General features: G+C 38.5%; 1 protein-coding gene across 2 annotated transcripts; it reads left to right on the top strand.

Moving 5' to 3' along the window:
• Positions 1-2,191: 2,191 nt before the first annotated feature.
• DNAJC15 (DnaJ heat shock protein family (Hsp40) member C15) lies at positions 2,192-22,313 on the top strand. Of its 2 annotated transcripts, none has more exons than XM_064408709.1 (6): positions 2,192-2,346; positions 8,694-8,745; positions 10,142-10,215; positions 16,813-16,889; positions 18,705-18,775; positions 21,846-22,313. In XM_064408709.1, exons 1-6 carry the CDS (start codon positions 2,245-2,247, stop codon positions 21,914-21,916), a joined length of 447 nt encoding a protein of 148 aa, XP_064264779.1. In that variant the 5' UTR covers positions 2,192-2,244; the 3' UTR covers positions 21,917-22,313. The 2 variants fall into 2 exon arrangements, with proteins under 2 accessions (XP_064264779.1, XP_064264780.1); XM_064408710.1 differs by lacking the exon at positions 2,192-2,346 and adding an exon at positions 8,101-8,191.
• Positions 22,314-23,363: the final 1,050 nt, after the last annotated feature.

Consider the following 23,363-nt stretch of genomic DNA (forward strand, 5'->3'; position numbering starts at 1 on the left):
CTTTGAGCCAGTTTTATATGATATGCCTCATGATTTCCTTGATAACTTTCAATTATACTCTCTTCTCTGCCTGACCTCAGAAACTTTAATCTTTAGGATGAAACTTTGGGCACTGCCATTCTGATCTCACTGATCAGGTGCTACATTTACAGGTTCTTTGGAAATTCTCAGTGGTAACAATCCCAAAGACACACAGGATCCTTGTTATCAATTTTACGATATTTAACCTGGTAACCATTTCTAGATTCTCCTTCATTCCTGACAGATCCAGCATGTATCCTGATTGCAACATGGAATACTGTAGCACAGACTGGTTAGGGAAATAATTTATAGGAAACGTATGCAGACAATTAACTTCAATGGCATAACAAATCTGGACAACATTGCTACACATTAATAGTGACAATATGCTGGAACACACCAGGGTTTAGGATTGAATTAAATGGTAATGGACAGATTGTCTCTACCAGCACCATCCTGTGCATAACACAGCACACAGCTGTGCCACGCGGCGAGGAGCTTCGGGAGAGAACCATAACCAAACACCCAGCTGCTTTCATTCCTCCCCTCATGGCTTCCAAGGAAAACAAACTGCGCTGTTCCACTCTGGCAGAAGATACATTTTCCTCGTGCTGATTATCTGGTTTGCCCCGTGTAATCCATACGCTTCCTGCGGCTCTCTGTCCAGAAAGCAGCACAGTGGCTGGTGAGATGAAAAAGAGATGTTTTGAGCACTGTTCTCCATCTCAGACTGTGCCTGGATGGATTTGTATGGACCATATTACGACCCAGTGTCTTTAAGAGTCCAATTTTGCTACCCTTACAATGACATAAAATATTTCCTCAGTTCAGAGATTATAATTTCCTTCCAAAGGTGATCAAGCACCTGACAGGGGCAGATGCTTTTCTGGATTTGATACTTATAAAGGAGGGAGAATTTGGCTGCTATGACCAGGAGACAGTAGTATTTGGGTAAAATAACTTTGGATTAATGAGAACAGAATCTGTCCCATTAAGGGGTCTCAGAGATAAGCTTGGAAAACTAAAGAAGAGACCCTAAATTCCAAAACTTTCAATTGATTGGTTTTTTAAGCTGGGTCTGCTAATCAATAAAGTAGTAAGTGACATACTATTCTGCATCAGTTCTATGCAAATAAATGAATAAAAAGAGATTAATTGGGGACATTTCTATTGATATGTTTTAAGTTTCTCAGAAATCCAATTCCACTGAAGGTTTAAAGAATTAATCATACACGATTGTATGTTATATGTCCAATGAAGAAGTAAAAATGAATGCATTTCTTGACAAACGGATCATCATGCAACTTCCAATGACTTCTGTTCAGTAGAAAGTTAAATTTATACATCTTTCTAAGGTTAATGAAATGCTCTATGTGGTTGGCTCACCTCTGCGGTACTTTAAAAAGATACTTAAGAGATGCTCAGAAGAGCAATTGTCGTTTGAAATAGGAGGTAAGGAGAGTAATTCTTTTTGTCCATTCACACGGCTTAGCAACCCGCACATGATCCAGTTCCATCGCCAGCACTACCGGGCAGGAGGGAAGGGAAAGGAGCACAAGGGAAGAGCCGCTTCACGGCTGTGGGGACACGGGGCTGAGCATTTTACTGTCTGTGGCATTTTACTGTCTGTGGCATTTTACTGACGGTGGCATTTTACTGACGGTGGCATTTTACTGACGGTGGCATTTTACTGACGGTGGCATTTTACTGTCTGTGGCGTGGGACAAAGGCGGTGGGCAGCTTCTGCACAGGGGCAGCAGGTGAGGAGCCCTTCCAGAAGGGTGAATGAACTACGATCCAAAGTGGCAGCATGTGCAGGGAATCAAAGCATAAACACAGTGAAACATATACAGACATCAACTGAGGCCCAAGCAAGCATGTACATTTTAAAACGCATTTTAGCGGGATTTTTTTCCCCCAGGTTAATTACGCTTTATACTTTCTTTTACATATATCCCCCCGCCCCCCACTTTCTGAACTCCTGTATTCTGAAGATGGGCACGAATAATTTCCGTGTGGTCTGAATGTTTTTCCCCTCCTGATCCCATTTGTCAGATTATCCCTAATGCCTGCTCCGATGATCCCTCATCGCTCCCTTTCCCGCTGCTCCCGGGTTACGGCGCGCCGGCCTCGGCCGCGCGGAAGGAGGCCCTTCGCGCTGCGTCCTGCCGCGCTGTTTGTCCCTCCGGCCGACCCGTAGTGTTCGCTCCTCCTGGCGCCACCATGGAGGGCGCCGCGGCCTCCGCCGAGGGCCTGCGCTACGCCGAGTACGCCCGGGCCCCTACGGGCGCCGGCAAGGGCCAAGCCGAGCTGGACCGGGGGCTGGTGAGCGCACGGCGGGACCCGCACCCGCGGGGCCGTGAGGCGGCTCCTGCCCCGCCCGCACCCCGGGCCTGCACACGTGTGAGGGGTGGCGGGGACACGCGTGCTGCGCTCCGCTGCGGGCTGGGGCGCGGGGCCTGGCCGGTGCCGCGGGGGCAGCGGGAGCGGCGTCCCACCCCTGAGGGAGGGCACACCCGGGGCTCCTGAGTGCTCAGGGGGTCCTCAGCGGGGAAGTTTCGTTAGCGCCCTACGCGGCTGGTGTGGAAGTGCTGGCTCTGACCTGCGGTGTCAGCACACGGCAGCGGGTGTTGGGTACAGGGTGGGGTGAAGGGCAAGGGAGAAAAGACGGTGTGAATTAAAGAACAATAGGAAGAGAAAAAGAAAGAGAGAGAGAGAGAGGAAAAGTGAGAGAAAGACTCAAGGAGATCACCAGTCCTGATTCCAGCCTCAGTCCAGCTGATGAAGTGTCTGGGGATGCTTTTCTATGGATAGGATTTCCCTGCCAAGAAGATAGGTTTCTCTCTTTCTGTGCAATTCTGGAAACAGGCTGGAGGGCTTGGGGGGGCTTTGGTGGCCTTGATGACCCCGTACAGTCCGTGTCCCCTGCTTTGTCTCACCCTTGCACTGTACCATGCTGTTTTACCTCCAGCAGCTGGAGCAAGGAAAAGCGCTGCCCTGCCTCTGCATGGCCTCCTTCTCCAGCCACATCTTGTTCTATCCCACGGCGTCTTAATGCCAGCAATCCTTGGTTATTGCCAGCAGTCCTTGTCTGTCACCACCGAGAGTCCTTGGTTGGCTCCACAGCCAGTGGGTGTTTGGAACATGCACATTAGTTCCTTATCGCTGGGATTCCACAGGGTGCATGGGAACACTTCAGCCCCAGCACTCAGAAACAAGGCCAAAAATTTTGTTCCCTGCTGTGGAAAGGTGATACCTGACGTGTTTTCACCCACTGTGCAAATGTTATTGCCACAGGCAGGTTTGAGTGTTGAAGGTTTTGTAGGGTTCTGTTTCAGAACAGTAATTCTCATCTGGTACTTTGTACTGTGGGAAAGGCTGGGTGGAGGCAGAGTGTCTCCAAAGTTTCCATGCTGTATCATGCTCTAGAGGAAAGGATGCTGGGATTTTATCCCACTTCTTCATTCCTGTCACTTCAACTAGTTCAGGGAACAGTGAGTTCCCATTGGAAAAGAGAATTGGGAAAAACACGCGGCTTAAAGCCCCAGATGGTGAAGTTTTCACATTTTTTAAATGGCTTAAAAGTCTTACTTGCCTAACCTAATTGTGTGTGTGAAGTTTTCTCTACAATATTTCTACTTTTTTTTTAAAACACAGTTTTAAAAATCACAGTTCTCTAGGTTATTTATTCATTGTTACTACAGTCTAGGACTTTTTTTTTTTTCCCCACAGAAGAGTCTTCCTGTGTATTTAACTGTAAATGTTTAATCTTAAGAAACTGGCTCTGAAACTTGTTATTGTCATGGCCATTCTCCCTGCAGAATGGTAGCAGGGAATTCCTAGAATTTTGTTGAGTCTTTGGGCCTGCTTACCCATCTGGGACAAAAGTTGCATTTGGATGTAGCATGGCTTGCTTTGTTGTTGTGAATATTGTCACATTCCTACTGAGGTCTGGAGACTGAGGTGGGTCTTCAGGGGACTGAAATCTGGATGTCTACGGTTTCCTAGTGGAATTTATTCCTTAGTCCAGGGTATTAGCTGAAAGTCACTTGATCACGGTCACGTTTACTCTTGTGGCTGTTTTACAAAAGCATTTGGAGCAATGGAAAAGCAGCAGTGGAAGCGTGAGGAGTCTGTTCTCAAAGATCACCCACAGGAGCCTTTGTTAATTAGTACATACACAAGAAGATTGATTTGAATAACTTATGGTAATTGTTCTATTAGTGAATCTTGCTCTGGTTCAATTTCCTATGAAAAACCATCCAGAACTGTAGTCATAGGCTTATATACAAAACAAAAAGGTTGCTGGAAATTAAAGGGCACAAAATGATGTGAGAATTGTGTCAGTATGGAGAACAGCACCTAGCTGAAATTACTTCTAATTCACTGTTGGAAAACCAATTAAATTTCATAGGAAGGTTAAGTCTAGAGGGGAAACACTAGATTATGAAATCAAATCGGTTGCACAGAGTTTATGATGTAATCCCACTTCACAATAGTTCTGCCTCCATATAGTGTTAGTAAGGTGGTTTGCTCTAGAGCAGTATTCCAATAAACTGTAGCTACTCTTATGAGGAACAGAAGCGTTATTCTATCTTCCATACCAAACAATAATTTATATTTCCAGTCAAGAATTTTTATTTAAAGAAATACCTATTTTCAGAAATGTTTTTGTACATTTAATTAATATACTTGTGTATCCTACTTCTTAGCAGTGTACAGAACTAAAGAAAACACACAACAAAAGAAAACCAAACCTTAAAAATTTTTAGTTAAGCAATTTATACTTGTGTGCATTTAATTGACTGTAGGTACCTACTTCCTATTTTGCTGGTCCACAATTAAGCAAAATGCCATTCAACCCATGAAAACAAATTATTATTTTCTCTGTGCTTTTTATTCTGTTCTGCTCACTGTAGGTTTCTGAGGCAAAAGACTTTAGAACTCCTGCTGTGTGTGTGAAACTTAGTAGTGAGGAGAGCAAAATATTTTTCATTTGACTGAGAAGGGTGTTCCACTAGTTGTAGTAGAAGAACCAGTATAAAATCCAAATCGTATGCAGGCAGATAGGTTTTAACATTTGGAAAGCATTAGCATTTGCAGCCCATTGTCAGATGTAAGAGTGTTGTGCTGAAGTTTTAAAATGATGCATTTGAAATTCTCCTTTTGTTTATGAATTTAACTTTTTTCTACTCCCTGGAAGAAACTCTAATGCTAAGAACTTCATATGTAATTTTATTTTTTTGAGTATGTTTCAGTTAGAAGGGCACCATTGGTTGGGGATTTGCAAAAATAATTATCTCATCCTCCCCTGTTTCTTCTGCTAAAAAAATTAAGGCATTAAGGCTACTGAAGAATTAAATCTTAAAGGAATAGGCAGAAATTCTCTGTTTCTAACACACTGTATGTTAATTAATATGCTTTATGCTCTTTTGTTTGCCAAATGCTTGGGTAAATCAGGTCTTGGCAGTTGCCATTCTAATGCTTGTGTTTTCTTATACTAATTTCTGAAAAGGATTAAGAAAATTCAGGTTTTACAGATTTAGCATAACTTTTTCATTAGTTTCATATAGGAGGATTTGTTACTGAAGACTGAATTACATAGTAAAATTAAAATACTGAGATCAGCAGAATAGCATGGGGTTGATGACTAACCTTTGGGAGCTGATTCATTGAATAAAGAAAGGGACAGATGTTAGTTTTTAATATTTTATTTCTTTATTTTTCCCTCTTGGATTGTAACATAATGATTTCATTTAAAATCCACATCTTGGAAGTTTCTTAACAGCATTTTTGGAGGGGGGGGAAGGTCAATTCTGTCATAATTGAAAGTCAGTGTGCATGTATTTATTTATTTATCCCTTATGAAATGCAATTTCAAGCAATAGGAGACAAAAATGATCATGGTGGTAGTTGTATTAGCATGCTGTAAATGAACTGCTGCCTTCCACAGAGAGACCGAGTTGCTTTCATTTAATATTGACGTGAAAGGAGTGCATTTAATTAAACCTTTGGACTTTACATTTCAAAGCACCAGGCTAACCTTGACTGATTCTTTTAAATATTCAACTGAATTGAGAGAGTATAAAAAAGGAAACTGAGTCAAGTTGGACTTAAAAATTTACTGGTTAGTACTTGAAGTTGCCACTGCTTTTATGACAAGAAAAAGGCCAACCTTGCAATCTCACACTGATCCAAATTCCGTCTTTATCACATGTGTGTAGTTATGATACATTCACACCATAACAAACATGCAAGATGCTTTGGCATGTCAAGTTATCACTTCTTTGCTAAGATGTGGCAAGTGACTCTTCTCTAACATGCTCAATATATACAAATAAGGTGAGTTACCATAAACCTGTATTTCTCAGATTTTATGGTGCCTGTCCCTCACTTAAATGTGTGGACAGTCTTTCGTTCCTCTCTGGCTTGAGCTTTGTAGCGGTTTTACCAAGTTTTCTGTCTTGTCTTTATTTTCCCCTTGATCCTGCATCCTGCTCCTATTCAAGGGCTGCTGCCATGGTTTGTTTTTAGCTGCTGTACTCCCGGCAACAGTGGCTTTCCACCAACTGCTGGTGCTTTCCACAGAGATTGGACTAATGCATTCCAGCGGACATGGCCGACTGTCAAAGGCCCTCTGGGGTCTCTGCATTGTTCTCCCAGATTACTGTGCAAAAACACTTCAGCTGCTTCTGCACTGAACTGACAGAATCCTGGTATTATTTATTAGTCTGGTCGCTGTGCTTGGTCTTCCCTGTGATGAGGTGTCTGCTGCTAATGCCTTGCTGTAACCTGCATGTCTTGTAAACTACTGACTTAAACCACCTTTTTGGTGGCAAAGCAAGTATAACTTAATTTGCACAATCAAAGGCTAATATTTTATTTTTTTTTGCCAGCATGATCTATTTCACACATTGTTGAGCTCTTAATTGACTGTAACCACTTAGTAAAAGATTCTTGCTGTCGGTCTGAATAAGTCAAGGAAACTCTTTAATATTAATCCATGGTCACAAACCACAAGACAGAATAATATAGAATTCCTATAGGGTTAGGATATTTCCAGAAAGGTGTTGTTTGTGGTTTGTGTCTAAGTGGAGGAATTTTTTTTAATGTTTGAATATTGAGAGCCTGGGAAAACTGATTTGTGAGAAGAAATGACAAGAGTTTTAGTTTAGTGAGGAGATGAACTGTATGCTTCACAATTTTACATCATCTGCCATATAAGATAACATGCTTAAACATTTTCATGGGGAAAAGATAAGAGGAAATTTTGTGGAAGTGAAAGGAACAACAGACTTAAAGCTACTACATTACTTTTACATTCAGAAATGAATGCTAGCATTGAGACTGAAGACTGCACTGAAATGGAAGAGTTAAATTACTAAAATGTAATGTACAGGCAAATATCTAAGGCAACAATCCCCTCTCAGGTAGGTACTTTGTTAAAATCTGCAGCTAGATCCAGAGGAATACAGCTGCTTCTACTGGTGACCTCAGAGGAGGCTGAGCTTCTTCTGTGCTGAGCTCAGTGCTACGGGCAGCAGTCACAGCCACTCGCCTTCAGAGCCAAATGTAGGAGCCACTGGGCATGAGGGCAGCGCCTGCATCTCCTACAGCTGCCTGTTTCTGGGCAAGTTGCCAACCCATCATCTAGGCCCTATTCAGACAGCTCTAGGAAGGCTTTGAAAACAGTATTTCTGTACTCTTCCCCTGCTCCCACAGTCTAGAAATGAGGTTGGGTACAATCAAAACCAAAGTAGTTTAGCCCCAGAAATCTTAGTGGTAAAGGCACCTGGGTTCCAGATGCAGTTACTAGGGCATTCACATTGAAGTTGGAGCTTTAAGTCCTTCTGTCAGAATTGCTTGTATAAAACGTATAAACCAGTTATGGAGTAATTGTGGAAGTAAGTCATATATAGAAAAGACAGTCTGGTGATAAAAGCATTTTCACTGTCATTATGTTTTGAATTCAAGATAAACCTAATCTGATTTCTCAGGTTTCCCGGGGGGAAATTCAAGGCATTATTGAACTGTTGTATGATAAGACAGGTGATGCTGCAGATGACTATTTCCTTTGTTTCAAAGATTGCATAGGGGCTTTTCAGAAGTGGAGAGCTTGTTACCCTTCCTGAATTCTGCAAGCATGTGAGGAGGCAGTCCTTTCTTCAAGGTTTACTTCATATCTTTCATCAGCTTCTTGATCAGCATAGGAATACTTCTTGTCCTTCTTAAAGTGCCTGACTTTTTCAAGCACTGTAGGAAAATACATACACCTGATATGGGAGTTTTGAGTTAGATCTTCATGTTTTTGTAGTAAACTGATACTTTGTTATGTACCGTGTTGAACTAGACTGCACAAGTAATTTCAAATAATCTTGTATAGTTATGTGCCTTGTGTTTTTATCAGTGCATGCTATGAGCTGATTTCCGTGTGTGTTCACTGATTTGCTAGCTGGTAGTTCAAGTTAAACCTGATACAGTGGTGGGGGTTAATGGGACTGAACTATAAAATCTAACAGTCTGTGGAATAGAGAACTTATTTATAAGCTATGAAAGTGATGAAACTGAAATGTCCACATCAGACATCAGAAATGCTCCTTGTTAAAGTAAAAGGTGTGTATATATCAAATTAGAATTCACATGTTATTCTGATTCCTGTTTTTCTGCTTTAGGCCAGGACTATGATAGCACTTGGACTTGGCATTGCAACTGTTGCGTTTGCAGGTAAGATGAATTACTGGCAGAACTCTCACTTAGTGAGCTGCAGTTTCTGAAAGGGTTAATGAAGTTCTGTTGAATTGAAATAGTGGAAAGTGGAAAGGTTGCTTGAAAGTACTATGGAAAATTGTGTCCACCTTCAAAGTAATAAATTCCAAAATTCTTTTTGAAAAAGGTGGAGAAAGCTATATGTATAATGTAATTTCATGGACAGCAGCTAAAATGCTCCATCTGCTTTTTGTCTGCAAAATGAAAGGTGAAACGTTTATTTACTTAGTAACATATTGCAGTGTAGAAGCCCTTTAGTACAGAAGAGTGCAACAAGATGCTGTGATGTGGAGGTGATGCTCGACAAATTGAAATAGAAGAAAATAAAAGGTTTTATGGACCAGTGATTTATCATACTAACTGTTTCCATACTACATTTTTTATTACCTGAACTCTTTGCATCTGCATTGTTTGTTATTCTGAAAAATAGGTTCTAGTTTGAAGACAGGGTATGAGTTTAACATTAAATAGTGGTTAACAGAAAGCATTAAGAAGAGAGTGAGGTAATGGTACCTCACAACATTTCAACAGAGATAGTCTAATGTGTTTTTGACTCCTGTCTTACCATAGGCACAGGCTTAGATTGCTAAAACTTGCAGACATGATATGTGTTGTAAGAATGAATGCAAGATGCTATTTGAATGAAACAGAGCCATATTTGATAAATAGTTTTTCCAGTGTGTATCACTGAGTTACATTGCTAAAGAATAGTTAAAACAATAACTGGGGAGAGAGGATTTACATGGAAAATCCTCCAGTAACATGGCATAAATCTTGATTCTGGTGTTGATAGAGCTGCTTTGTTCTTCTGGGAACACAGCCTTACAGGAATCCCTCTATTCTTTCCTAGCTATACACATTCAGTGCTAGTGGACAGTTGAATGGCTCTGAATCCCAGAAGATTGTCTTTTTCTAACGAAATTAAAAATGTAGTATTTACAAGGTGTGTAATTAAGCATACAGCATCACAGCAAGAAACGTGTAGTACATGGATTTCTTTTTTTGAAGACATAACCTTTGAAGAGTATTTAATAAATAATGTATACCCAAAGCTAATGTTTCAAACCACCCTTTTTCTTAAAGTTCACAATGCAGATATCTTAATTTATCATATTGAAATGTATTTAAATCTATTTATTTAGTGAGTTAGTGAGTAAACACAGTGGGTCTTTGCAGTCCATGACTAGGTTTTTAGATGTAGTGTACTAAAATTCTTCTCCCTCTCCCAATAGTTTGTGTTTTTTTAAAAACAAAATTCTTTCCACTGTCAACTGATGAGCATAAGTTGGAGCTTGTTTGTGGGGTGTTTTTTTGCATTTTAGTGAATATTTCATTTATCCTCCATCTTTTTTAGGTCGTTACGCTTTCCGTGTTTGGAAACCATTGGAGCAGACAATTACAGAAGCAGCAAAGAGGATTTCAACTTCTGTAAGTTTAGATACTATTTTACGCTAAAATTATGATTTTTTATTTCAAGTTTCCATAAAGGAGACATGTATGTTAAATACAGTAAAGTGCCAGGTAGATAATTTTTTTTCCCAGGGTAGGGCTGCTCCCTACTGTGTGAGTTCTGGCATGTTGTCTTCTGTATTTTAAATCACTATGGATAAAGCTGTATCAAAAGATGTTTATGAGTTTGATAAACAGTTGCAGTTTTTTCTTCTGATGTTCCTTGTTTTGGAACCCTTTACTAGTAAGTGTAAAGATAAATTGTTCAAGTGCACTGTGAGAATGTCACTAATTCCTAAATATTGCAAAGTGATGACATTCAGTTTCATTTCCAGCAGCTAAAAGTGAAGGAATTTAGTCTTTTAGATACAGTGTTAAAAATCAAGAAGACAAATTGATGAACTTCTAGGATGGGTTGCCATGGAGATAGGAGAGCTTGTGTGCTGGTTAACATATGAGTTGTCTTTTTCTTCTTCCCCAGCTAATTTGAACTTTTAACCAGGTTTTTGTTCTTTGTTTTTTTTTCGTATGTGTTAAAAAATACAATAATGAGGTAAAAAATCAAGAAGTAGAATGTTGTATGGGATGCATATGCAGGGAATATTTGAGAACATTTACTTACTGCTTCAGTGGCTATGTTTTCCTCTGGTAAATAAATACATGTGTTCCATTCCTGTTTGATTGAATAATTCCCAATGAGATAGATGTCTGCTTGTGTTCCTTCAGAGTTCATATTCAGTGTACACCTACCCACAGCAAAAGAATGCTATTCCCTTCATGATGCTGATAGGTGAGCATGTTCAGGGAGTAGTTGTTGCATATTATTATTTCCTGAAAAATATACTAAAGGTAAGTTTTTAAGCATCATGATATTGGCATTGTACCTACTGATGTTAGGCCAGTTGCAGCACAGAGTCTGTCTAGACAGACACTGCGGTCCAAATTCATTTGCCATCTGTACTTGGTGTTCCTGAGCTGAAGGTACAAGCTTGATCAAGCCAAGCTTCCTGGGGAGGAGATTCAACTGTCCTCTTGGGGCTGGTCCACATTTGTGTTTGCTTGCCATGTGTTTCAGCCAGAAACAGTGCTCCTGGAAAAGTTTTTTTGCTCTCTGTCGCTCTTATTGCATTGCTGTTGTGAGACCAATGTCAAATTTTTTTCCTATTTCAAAAAAAATTTTTTGAGATATTCCCATATTGCCTGCCAAAACAACAGAGGGGACTTTAGATACTGTGAATTAAATTGCTTTCACATGATACAGATACAGGCTGACTTGCAGACTTGCTAGATGTAGCTGGCAGTACATGTGGCTTCAGAGTATGGAGTGCTTCAGTCTTCACCCTCCCTCCTTCCCTAGCTGTTTTACTCTAGCCATTCTTTTTCTATCCATTTGTAGGTATAGGCTAGAGAATCTAAATTCAGATACATTCACATAAGAAAGCATGCAGTGAGTCTTTAACACATGGAAATGTGACATGCTACTGCATGGAGAGGTGTCTGTTCCTAGGAAACTGCACCCCTCAATACTGACTGAGCCAAGCTCATTACAGACCTATCTCATTTTTACCTCAGTGACTTTGAGGTAAATTCATGCAGAATTCATGAACAACCATAAAGAGCAAACCAGGAGCTTCTGCATTCTAAGTGTTCCTAGTCCCTGGAGCAGTATCCTCTGTCTGCTTTCACATCCTGCCTTTCTGCCCACAATTGTGTGTTGATTTCCAGTAGGGTATCTCTTCTGCTGTTCTATTTCTGAACTTGAAAGTACAAGTTTTCAGAGAGATCTACTGGAGACAGTAAAAACTCTCTTCCTGTTTGCCACTTACTGTGTGTATTTTCTGGCTTTATATTTGTGAGAGGATAGTGATAATATTTTTCTTCTACAACCATGGTCCAAATTGAAGATCCTTGTATAATTCTTGGCCAGGATTATTTTATTTTTGCTACTCTACAGCTACTACTTTCTCAGTTTATATTTTAATTTTTTTTTCTTCTCCCCTTAACAATGGATTATTTTCTTTGAAACAATAAAGATTAAATGCAAAGGTCCTATATAAGTACTTATTCTGCAAACTGCTTATTTTAGTAGTTTCACATGACTTTGTGGAATATGAAGCTGCTGAGTATAATTTGTGAATTATACTCAGCATCATGTTTCTTGACAGTTTATTGCCCTTTACACTGTACTGACAAAGGTTGCCAAGCAGTTGGTACTTCTACCCGTGCCATCTCATGACCTTCAGTGTCTGGGCTCAGTCTTACTTTGCTGGGTTTCTAGGGTGAAGGCACCTAACTCGGTCCCTATAATTTTCAGTGCTTATTCTAGCTTTCCAGAATGAAACTTTGTCCCTCATGGCCTTCTTTTTCTTGAGAGTCTGTGAGCAGCTGACTGTTTAAAAGCTAGCTGCCTCCCTCTGTAAGCCCCTACTCTTCCTCCTCCATTTACAATGCATCTCCTGCTCTGCAGTAGAAGTCACAGTTGATGGTCCCTCCCAACCAAACAAGGTAATACAGATGCAGTTTATTTTTTCTGTCTGCTCACTGGTAAATGACTTGGGAAAGGTCAAGCTGAGCAATTATGAAGTGATCATTTAAAATGCTGCTTGCTGTATCTTGAGGATTTTACACTTCCTATTTACTTACGTAAATAAGTAACATGTATAGTCAACAACTGCACTCATCTTTTAGTCAGAATAGTATGCAGAGGCAAGTAAAACCTTTATTCTGAATATTTACATCTCATTTAAGACAGTCACTTCATATTTAAGAATATGTATTTATAAATGCTTTTGTAATTTAGTCTTGAAGTTTTCTACCATCTTTCTTTCAATGGAGAAATACAATAGAGGAAACGCTGTCATTTCCACTCTATGGCAAGTCATGATGGTTGCTTCCACAGAAATGGTGTTTTAGTTTGAGTGTAGTTTTGTCAGTGGTGTCAGTGACACTGTTTTGTTTCTGTGTGTAGTGAGAAGAGTGTTGCCAGTAGAAGATGCATAGCTCTAAGTAGTTATTTGGCTTTTCTTCCTCAGAATTAGTGCCATTAGTTATACTATTAATATTTCCTTAAAGTGTGAAATAAAGAAGCAAATACTTCAGTAGCATTCATTAGCTTTCTTTGTGGAATCTATGATACTGAGAATTGAAAGACAGATGGAAGATATTGAAGATAGACACAGAAATTCTAGGCCAAATGAACTATCCAAATACTCAAATCCCACAATCATGAAACTCTGTGTTCCATTAGAAAATTATGTCTTCTGTAGAACATCATTAGGTTTTCTTGCTGTATTTCCTTTATTGGATCTGATTCTGCTCAGACTCATGGAGTTCTGAATTGAAAGGTAAGGGTAGCAACTGTCTCTCTTGTCCTTAATTGAAAACAAAGTTTCTAGAGAACAATGCAGTCCATTTTATAAGATTTCTTTTCTAACTGAAGTTAAAGAAGTTACAGTTGATGTTAGCAAAATTGTATATTATATCACAGCTTCTAATAGTTTGTGGTTGTAGTTTGTTTTTTGTGTTTGGTTTTTTCCCTCCAGTGTTTGCTCCCTTTTTGGTGGAGGACTGTATTGGGCCTGGAACAGCAACATATAGTTTTCAGAAAAATTCACTACTCCATGCAATGTAATGTATGGTCACAGTTTTGGTGTTTTCACTCTCTTAACTGGCATGGAAACAGTGATTATGCTTTCCCTGTACTACGAAAGAATGTCAGGGTCTCTGTGCATTGGATTTTCTTATTTGGTTGCTTTTGTGAAGATTTGCAAGACTGAATAAACATTTGCAAAGCAAGTGCAGCCATTTTCTGTCCCTCTCTATGCCCCAAACCTATTAATAGCATTTGTTCAGAAAGGAGGACTTAAGTAAATTGCTAAACAGTAATAATGTGAAAGGAAATTAAGTAAATTAAATGATACCTCCTCCCCTTCCCCCAAATAGTACAAAGGAATGAAGAGCTCATTTCAACGATTTTTCCAGTACAAAATTTTCTTTGCAATTCCTGGAGCTAATAAATAATCAAGTGTCTACAACTGCCTGCTCATCAAGGAGTTCTCATAACAGAAAAATATCTTTCCAGCCATTACTTAGAATTTACAACTAGGAAAAAAATGTTTTAGTTTGAGTAGGATGCGAAAGTGCTTTCATTAGGGAACTAGAAATTTGCCTACGTGTTGCCTAAAATGAAGTCTCAGTTTTTTTTCCTCTATTTTCTAACCAATGGAAAAAATGCTTTTATGTGTAATTTCCTTTTGTTTTAAATTCTGCTTAGGATGGAGATCTTAATTTAAGAATTGATTATTGTTTCTACATCCTTCAGTTATGAGAAGAAAATATTTTTTCGTGGCGACCAATTCAACAAACCTTTTGTGTGTGAAAGGACACAGGGTACAGAATTTCTTTTTTCTTTCCTCTGGGGGGGGATGAACCGAGGCTTCCTAAGGTTAGAACAGTGTCAAGGAAGTAGGCTTTAAAAACATGAAAAAATGTTTCTGAATGGAAGCTTGCTGCCATCTCTCCCTAGTCTTTCATTTTAAATAGTGTTTTAGATGAAGTCTACCAAGAACAGAGACAAGCTGTGTTAAATTCAAATGTTGCTCTTCTCTACATTAATAGCAAGCTAGTGTTCTGCATTAGAGTTGTATGTCAGAGTGGAAGGGCAGAGAAGAATTGAGGAAATCTTCTGCACCTAGACTGCTTTGGGAGCAAACGTTTCTGGAAAAACTTCCAGAGAGCATTAAAGTATGCTTTTCTCTTTTGCTTGTAGTAATTGTTGGTATTGTTGCAAATTTCTGTGCAGTTCTGCTCTTCAAGGGTCTTACCTGTTAATTAAATTATTGACATAATTTCCTTTCAGAGAGCCAGAGAAGTGCTGTGTGTTCCCTTAGTGTTGCACCCTCTAACCTGTCATGGCCATGTGCACTGTTCCAGACCTGGTTTGTGTTACCCCATAGTTACAGAAGTGGCTCCTCCACAGCTTCTCATTGTTGGCATGGCATGTCCACACTTCCTTCAGCTGTGATACCTGTAGTGTTACAGTAGTCGTTACTTTGTTCCACTTTTTGTTTTGGACAATAACAACACACTAAAAAAAATCTCTTCTGTGGTTGCATGTGACTTTATATAGCAATAGGTGAAGTATTTCTGAACCATGCTATATAAGCGTGGTTCAGAAATACTGAATATGTCTCCTAAACCTAAGGGCTTTTCTTAGATATCATAGACAGAGCCCCTTAAATGATATAATGGTTTTGAAATTATATAAGAGAGCTTGTGTAGACATAAGGCAAAATTCTCACTGAATATGAATGACTTTATTTAGTGAGAAGAGTCTTTTTTCAAGGGCCAGGCACATTTTACTTGGGGTTAGAGGGAATACTTAAAAATAGCCCCAGCTCTCAGGCCAGACTTCCCTTTGATAGCAACAAAAGAAGCTTTTTTTTTTGATAGATTTTGCATTGAGTAAAAGACTTTAGTCTTGTTGAGTGATTTCTGTGTGCCAGTTTGCCAAGGCTTGGAGCTACATCTGCTGCCTCTGGGACTTAAAGAAACATTCACATTGTGATCACTGCTAACCATCAATGATGGTTCCATAGGTTTTTTTCATAATTTAAAATAGATTTATGGTTGACAAATACACTTTCAGCTCATTCTCTGTGACAGTACCTATAATGATTTACTCTCATCTCCATATCCTATTTAATGTTCTTTTCCCCCTGTTTTTTCTTCCCTTCTTGAAACAGTGGATAAAGTTTCATATGACAATGAGTTTAAAAAAAATTAACCCCAGATCATGTATCTAATAGTTGTCAGTCATTAGTTTTGATGGAAGGATGTAAAGGCTTAAGATTTCCCTACATACTTGACTATTTTCCAGTGTTCTCCAGCTCAGTGGCTTCCTGAAATAGAGGTTGTGGCTTTATGCTAAGCCTTCTTTTTTTCTTGCTTTTTTTTTTTTTTTTTTTCTGTTTATTTTTCTCGTTTCTTTTTTTTTTTTTTTTTCTTGTTTCTTAGGATTCCTTCAAAGAACTCATTATACTCTTTTTTTGAAGTAGCATTCCTTCACATCAAATCTGTTCTTATATCTATTGGGGTTTTTTGCCAACTTGCTTTATAGAAATATCTGGAGTGATTGTCCCTAACATCCATGGATGCCAAAATATTGTCACTTTTGGCATTTGTCATTGTGATGGTACCAGTGCTGTCCTCAGCAATTATCCTACTTTCCCTCCCATGCCCCCCCTGATGCATGCACTGTACCATTGTATGCTAGTATGTACTTTGATTCTGGACTTTCTTCCTGGAGGCAGGATTTCAATGGTTGTAGCTATTAATATCTCTTATTAACAGTAGAAGATTGTGAAAACATAGGTAGGTTTTTCTAAGTTGTTTTTTGTATGTGTTATCACTCAGGAGAAGTCCTTTCATATTATCTGGTTTTCCAGTCATTCCAGGCCTTCAAAATAAATTATAGATGAATGTACTGCTCTGAATAAGGTCATATAACTACAGTTTAGTTCCTGGCACCTTGTACATGAACTAATTATTGCTTTTTTTCCCCTTTCTTCTTTTTAGAGTCTTTCATCATACTATAAGGGAGGATTTGAACAGAAAATGAGTAGGCGAGAAGCAAGTCTTATTTTAGGTGTAAGGTAGGTGTATTGCATCAATATGTTTTTACTTCAGCAAGTATTGAATGAAGCAGATGCATGTTGCAATAATGTGGAATACTCTTGCCAAAACCGTAACTTTTTTTGTAAAAGACTTCTAATAGCTTATAAATTATTCTAGTACTCTGCTTAAACTAAAAAGCAAACAATAACATGCTCAGATAAAATGTGACTTTTGTTTGGATTGAAGGTATGGTAACATACTGCAGTGGAGAACTGTTCTTGTTGTGCCCCAGGTGCCTTTCAGCAGAGCCACTCCCCACCCAGGAATTTCCCAGCCTCTAGCATTGCAAGGGAGACTTCATCCCAAGTACCAGGCTTTGCATGCATCCTTGTGGAATTTTGTGAAGGGTTCCTGTCAGCCCCTTCCTGCAGCCTCCCACCACAGTGATAGACTTCTTGGCCAGTGGGTGATGTTAGAAGGCAGCATGATGTTGGTGTTAGTCAGATTGCAAGCCAAGGAAAATGTGATTTTGACATTATGTGATTTTTCTCCTAGCGATAAAGAATCTTTAGAGCCCATTGTGGGATAAACAATATCTCATAAACTAAGCAAATTTGAAGTAACCCCTATTTTCACAGTTGCTTCTCAGAGCAGACCTGTATGATCTTCTGTAATATGCAATTGCCACTTCTGCCCAGTTATGGTTTAGAGCCATCTGAGGTTCTAAAAGTGGTATAACAGATTTGCTTTTTAGTATTAGAAACAGCTTTACAAATCAAAATATAGATGATTGTTATTTATAGTTGTGTGATAAACCATTTCGGTTTTGTGTCTGTATAATCCAAGACCCTTCACCCTCTGTTTGTTTCTTATTTTCTACGTTATTTTGTGTTCAATTGAAGTATTCTTTTCTTATGCAGTTCTGTGAACTATTTTTGCAACATACCCTAATTTCACTGTGACAGAATAATAATTAGAGAGGTTGTTTACCTCGGGAATTGAGTTGGGCTGATACCTTGCATTCAAGCTGTATCTACAGAAAGATTAATTAATTGAATCATCACTGATTAAGAAGTCACCTGAAGTGGAAAACACTGATTCATTTCTGCATACTAAAAAATTATTAAAAACTGAACCATTCAAACTGTCCTTTTGCATACAAGAGCTTTACTGTGTTGGCATACTGCATCAATAAGTGGTTATGTGTCTGGTAAGATACATATTTTGTATTTAATTTAGGCCAAATACGTATTTTATGTGTGTCATTGAAGTAAACAATATTGTGTAGGTAGCACCTGTAAATCAATGTGTCCCTGAATGTAACATGTTGAACAGCCTTGCAAAAACAACATATACAGGCATTATTTTCAGGTCCCAGCAGAAAGAAGAAATATTTATAGCTGCTATAAAAATATTTACAGTAGAACAAAATGTGATAATATTAAATATTTGTTGTTTTGTCACTGGTCATAAAAATATTTATTTTCTTGGAGGAAAAATTGTGTTTTCTGCATTTAATGCTAGAATAACCAAGCAGATATACCCTAGAACTGCTGGGGCTATCCTACTTTTTCCCCCCTGAAATTTTTTATTTTAAATGAGTGGAGGTATTACATTCTACAAAAACCTGAAAGGTACTTGTATGTGTCACATACACAGGCTTTTGAAAAATGTCATTCTCTTTGCCTTACCTGCCTTTGTTGTTGTTGCTTCCTCAGAGATGTAGTTTTATGTTTTGTCCACAAGATGGTGAAAATCTCAAGTTTCAATTATTTTTGAAGCCAGTATAAACTGTTAATTTTTAGCCTGAGTGCTCTGGCATTTCTTGTAAGCACTTCAATTTGTTTTTGCAGTCCATCTGCTGGCAAGGACAAAATCAGAACAGCGCATAGGAAAATCATGATTTTGAATCATCCTGATAAAGGTAAATAATTATAACTTTTCTTGACTAGGGCTGGAAAGAAAGAGGCTTGAATGAGATCCTTTAAGTTTTCTGACTGTGTAAATAACCACATCAAGTGCAAATGTTTGTTGTTTATTGACTTGAGCTTCTGTTTGTCCTCTCAGATAAACTGAGCTTTATGAACCGGTTTTACTAATTTTTATTTAAAGTTGTTTTCTGTACTTGTGCTGCTTCAGTTAAGACTATGAGCTCAGGGACCAGTTTTCCACACTTCGCAAAAACTTCTTGAAAAATAAGGAAAAATAAGCTATAAAAATTTTACATTAAAATAAAATTCCTGTTTTGAACTGTGGTGGACCAATTGCATGCATGAAAGTAATTTTCTGTGGGGAAATGTTTTGCGGTTACTAAGTACATCATTGATGAATTCCAGACTTCATGGAATTCACTTGGAAAGAATGTAAAGCTGGGCACTGTTGCTTTACGGGCCAGGTTTTTAATGTAAATTTATCTTAGAGAAAGGCTATTATTATAACTTTAACTACACTACAGCTGGTTGAGAAAGAAAGCCCATATGTTCATTGCTGTCTCTGCTTTAAAATAACAGATGGTGAAGACTTGCACTGTATTTCAGAAGTCAAAAGGGGAAATCAGAGGGTTTTTATATCTTTTTGACAGAATTATAGGCTCCCTACCAGCACCCCGTTTTGAGAAAATGAAAAAGTGTGTCCACTGGCCGTGGGAAGTGTTGATGCTTTTCTCTCTTCATCCCTCAGTTTAGTTTAAAAGCTGTCCTGCTAATTTGATTTCAGACTTTTCATTTTTATTCTTTTTGTACTGTATATGTTGGACAGACCTAGAAAGGAATTTCTCGTCTTCATTTCGAATATTTTACAGTGGTCAAAAGTCTCTTAACCTACCAGAGTACCTATTAGGTCAAGTTCTATTAATAATGAACTTCTACGTTTGTTGTAGCAGTATGTGGACACGTGAACAAAAGAGAATTGTGAATCTCCAGGTGGATATTGAGTGTATGTGAAGAGATGCTTCCTGTTAGGAAGATCCTAACGACCCTAACAAAGATTTTAATGCTGCACTCTTAGAGTTTTAATGCTGCTGCAGCTGGGCACAGTGCAGGTTGGGATGGATGTCGTGAGCCCTCCTGCGTGATAGTGAGGCGCCGAGCGTTTTCTCAGTGGGAGCACCAGTTGCAGGGATTTGTGCTTCTCAATGCCCCTGAAGCTCTTCTGGCATGGCTGTAGAAAAAAAACCTTAATATCTTCAGCTGCAGAGTGAGGGCCTGGAGTAAACTTGAACATGTGGCATCACAGAGAGGCTTGTTTGCTTCTGTATAGATCAGTTCTGGCTGTGGGTAGCACAGATGTTCATTTAAAAATAATATTCAATTGTATAATTTAATTTTGAAATAATATTTTACCACCTGGAGATGACAGAAGAAAGAGCAGGAATTGCAGATTTTAAGTTACATGTGTTCTGAGATCCAAACTGTTGGAGAAAGAAATATTAGAAATAAATAAGAAATATATAGAAATCTGCATAAAAACATCCCCAGAAAGTACTACTGAAATGGTTGCTTGTTAATCTTTACAGTTCAGTTTTAAAGTGTTTTCATATTGATACATTGTATGTTAAGTTATCAGTTACAAAATTTATGAAGGAACATTTCCTCACAGAAAAAAAAAGAGAAACCTTTTGGACTTGCCTTAATTATAAACAAACACTTAGGCAATCATGAGATTGAATTTCCTCTCATTGGAGGGCTACAAAATTAATATGGCACTTAAGGATGTAAATGTAGTGAAAACACTTCCAACAGATTTAAATTTACTTTAAGATGCTGTATTCTAGACATGTAGAAAATCAATGTGCATTTAAAAATTACTTGGAATACATTGTTTATTGCAGGTTTTAGTCTTTACTGTTTGTTTGATGCTCTTATCTACTCTGTGAAAGAAGCAATAGTCAATGTAGTAATCCTATTCCTTGTTACAAAGCTACTTGATTTAAGAAAAGAAAAAAAAAATTTTTTTCAATAGTCAATTCATCATTCATCCCATGCACTGCCTCAATTTCCTCCTTACATATTAGAGTTAAAACACTCAAACAAGACCAAACCATGGAAAAGAACTTCATTTTTTTTCCTGTTGTTTTACTACACTATGAAATTACTTTATACTGATTTGGATTCCTGCAGCAATGACCTAAAGAAGTCTTTAAGCAAGCCTCACCTTTTTATTTGTATGTGTGTACAGCTAGCTCTGCATGTTTCTTCTATCATTGTTTTTTTCTGACTAGCAGAATGAAGGAAATGGTGAATGAAAAAAATAAGGTTGAACAAATGCCTTGCAAAGACTAGGCAGTGCACAGTACTGCTGGAATCACATTTTCATGTAAAAATATAGGTGTATTATAGTAAGTGGTAAGTTACTGATATAGACCTTGCAGTGTTGTTTTTGGTGACTGTGGGCAGATGGTTGGCACTCAGGGGTAGACTGAAAAAAACCCAGACACACAAAGACTGCTGAACTGTAATCAGATCGTTAGATGGAGCGTAGAGCAATGGCAGTGTTCAGCACTAGGTGTTAGAAGGTGTACCATGTTTAAATAGCTTTAATGTGATAATTTCTGGCTGGTAACTCTGGGCATCTCACACAGGAGATGCCTGCACAATAATTCTTTGTCAAAGTTATGTAAAAATTTTACCTCTCACTTTTTAGTATGAGTAGAAGTAATTGCTGTTAGGTTTGAATTAATGTTCAGGACAGCTGACCTTGCATACATTTGCACTAGTATCCCACTGGAGATCTAAATCACAGGATATAAAGTGATTTCATATTTCAGTCTTCTCTCTGAGACAAGTTGTTCTGTGTTATTCTACAGTGATTTCAGTTTTGATTACATTTCTCATGTTTCCTTATCCATTAGTTTACTTCTTATCAATGTCATTTGTATCACAAGGATCTGTGTAGGAAAGAGCTAATAAAAATGAGTAATAAAGAGATGCAAGTGAGGTAGTTTGGTACTTAATACTAATGTGTAAACAGTATTCCTTTCCTCTTTCTCTTCTTAGGTGGATCACCTTACTTAGCAACAAAAATAAATGAAGCAAAAGATTTGTTGGAATCCAGTGCCAAAAACTGAAACTCGAAATCTTGGGTCATAGGAGATTCAGCAGATACATTGTGCAATAACTTCAATGTCTGCTTGTTCTGCAGTTTCTTTACACTGATTGTTCATATTTATTGTCATAATTATAATTAAGATTATTTAAAAGCAAACTAAAATCTTCTACAGTTACGTAAAGTTATGTACAGTTATGCCTCTGCAAGGAGCAGGGAGTTGAAATGATGATCCTTAGGGGTTCCTTCCAACTCAAGGTGTTCTATGATTCTGTCTGAATTTTAGTGTCTTCTTACTGAATTATAATCCCTTACAGGTTTGAAAAAGTTATTTTAACTGTGTTCTTTTCAGAAGTACCTTTTTGTTTCTTTTGTAAATTTTGGATCTTTTAAAATAAAGATTTAAAACCAATCTTTAATATAGGGTTGTTTCTTCATTAATAAAGAAACAACCATATCTTTAGGGTCACCATAAAATCTGTGACAGTCACAGGACATATGACACACCCCGTTTGGCAAGTTTTCTGCACCACCTTGCACTTGAGTCTGTTCATTTGTGAAGTAGTGGGGCTTGTTCATGGGTGCAGTTTGAGAGCTGCAACTCAGGACAGAATAACTGGTGGGATTACAGTTATTCCAAACAGCAGCTTCCACTAGATGTGTTTTTGGGGCTTGGAGCTATGAATGAGGATTCTTGGGTTTGGTTACTTCTTTTACATATTAAAGTATCTCTGAAATTGTCAAGTAATTATTTAAGCATGCTTTTACTTCAAGTCAGAGTATGTTTAATCTCTAGCAGCTGGGGTAAACATGGAATTTTCCGCAAGGGTTTTCATGGCAGTGGGATTGAAGAAGGTAGGTCCATGTGGCATGGTGTAGGTGGATTTTCCAGCCTGCTACTTGTCTAGGTTAGCTGAATCTTGTGAGCCTGGTGTAGGACAGAAGGGAAGAAACAGGAGCGTACCTGCTTTGCACATGCCTCCAGGGGCACTTCCTGGGTTAGTTCTTCAGTTCTGCTCACATTTCTGCACTATGCTTCATATCCCAGAGCATACATACCTCCTTCCTTATGTAGCATCCTAGCAATCTAGTGCTGGCTTTGGGGAATTCTGAGGTCATGGATCTCAGACTTCGGAGAGAGCAAGTTTTAATTGACAGCTCAGGGTAGGTGCTACCTGGGGCACTTGGCTGCTGGAGATTCCTACCACTAAGTGGTCTGCAGTTGAATTAAATTTCCTAAGCACAGACAGTGTAGTGCATTCAGAGCAAGACTGAAAAATCTTTAGTATCCATTCAAACTCTCATTAGAGGTACAACAGCTTACTGAAGTGCTACAAATACAAAATTTGCATGCTCCATTTTTAGGTTATTTAGCCAGAGGTAAGTGGCTAAAAGCAGTTAATATGAGGTTGGATGCTTAAATTATTTATTCACCAGAACATGCATTTGTAGTTCATCCAGTGGTGGAT

This window comes from Passer domesticus, chromosome 2, assembly GCF_036417665.1.
Source record: "Passer domesticus isolate bPasDom1 chromosome 2, bPasDom1.hap1, whole genome shotgun sequence".
NCBI lineage: Eukaryota > Metazoa > Chordata > Aves > Passeriformes > Passeridae > Passer > Passer domesticus.

Coding starts and splice junctions, on each gene's coding strand:
- DNAJC15 (XM_064408709.1), top strand. CDS start 2,245: ATGGAGGGCGCCGCGGCCTCCGCCGAGGGCCTGCGCTACGCCGAGTAC. Junction 2,347..8,693: donor CCGAGCTGGACCGGGGGCTG/GTGAGCGCACGG, acceptor TTTCTGCTTTAG/GCCAGGACTATGATAGCACT. Junction 18,776..21,845: donor TTTGAATCATCCTGATAAAG/GTAAATAATTAT, acceptor TTCTCTTCTTAG/GTGGATCACCTTACTTAGCA.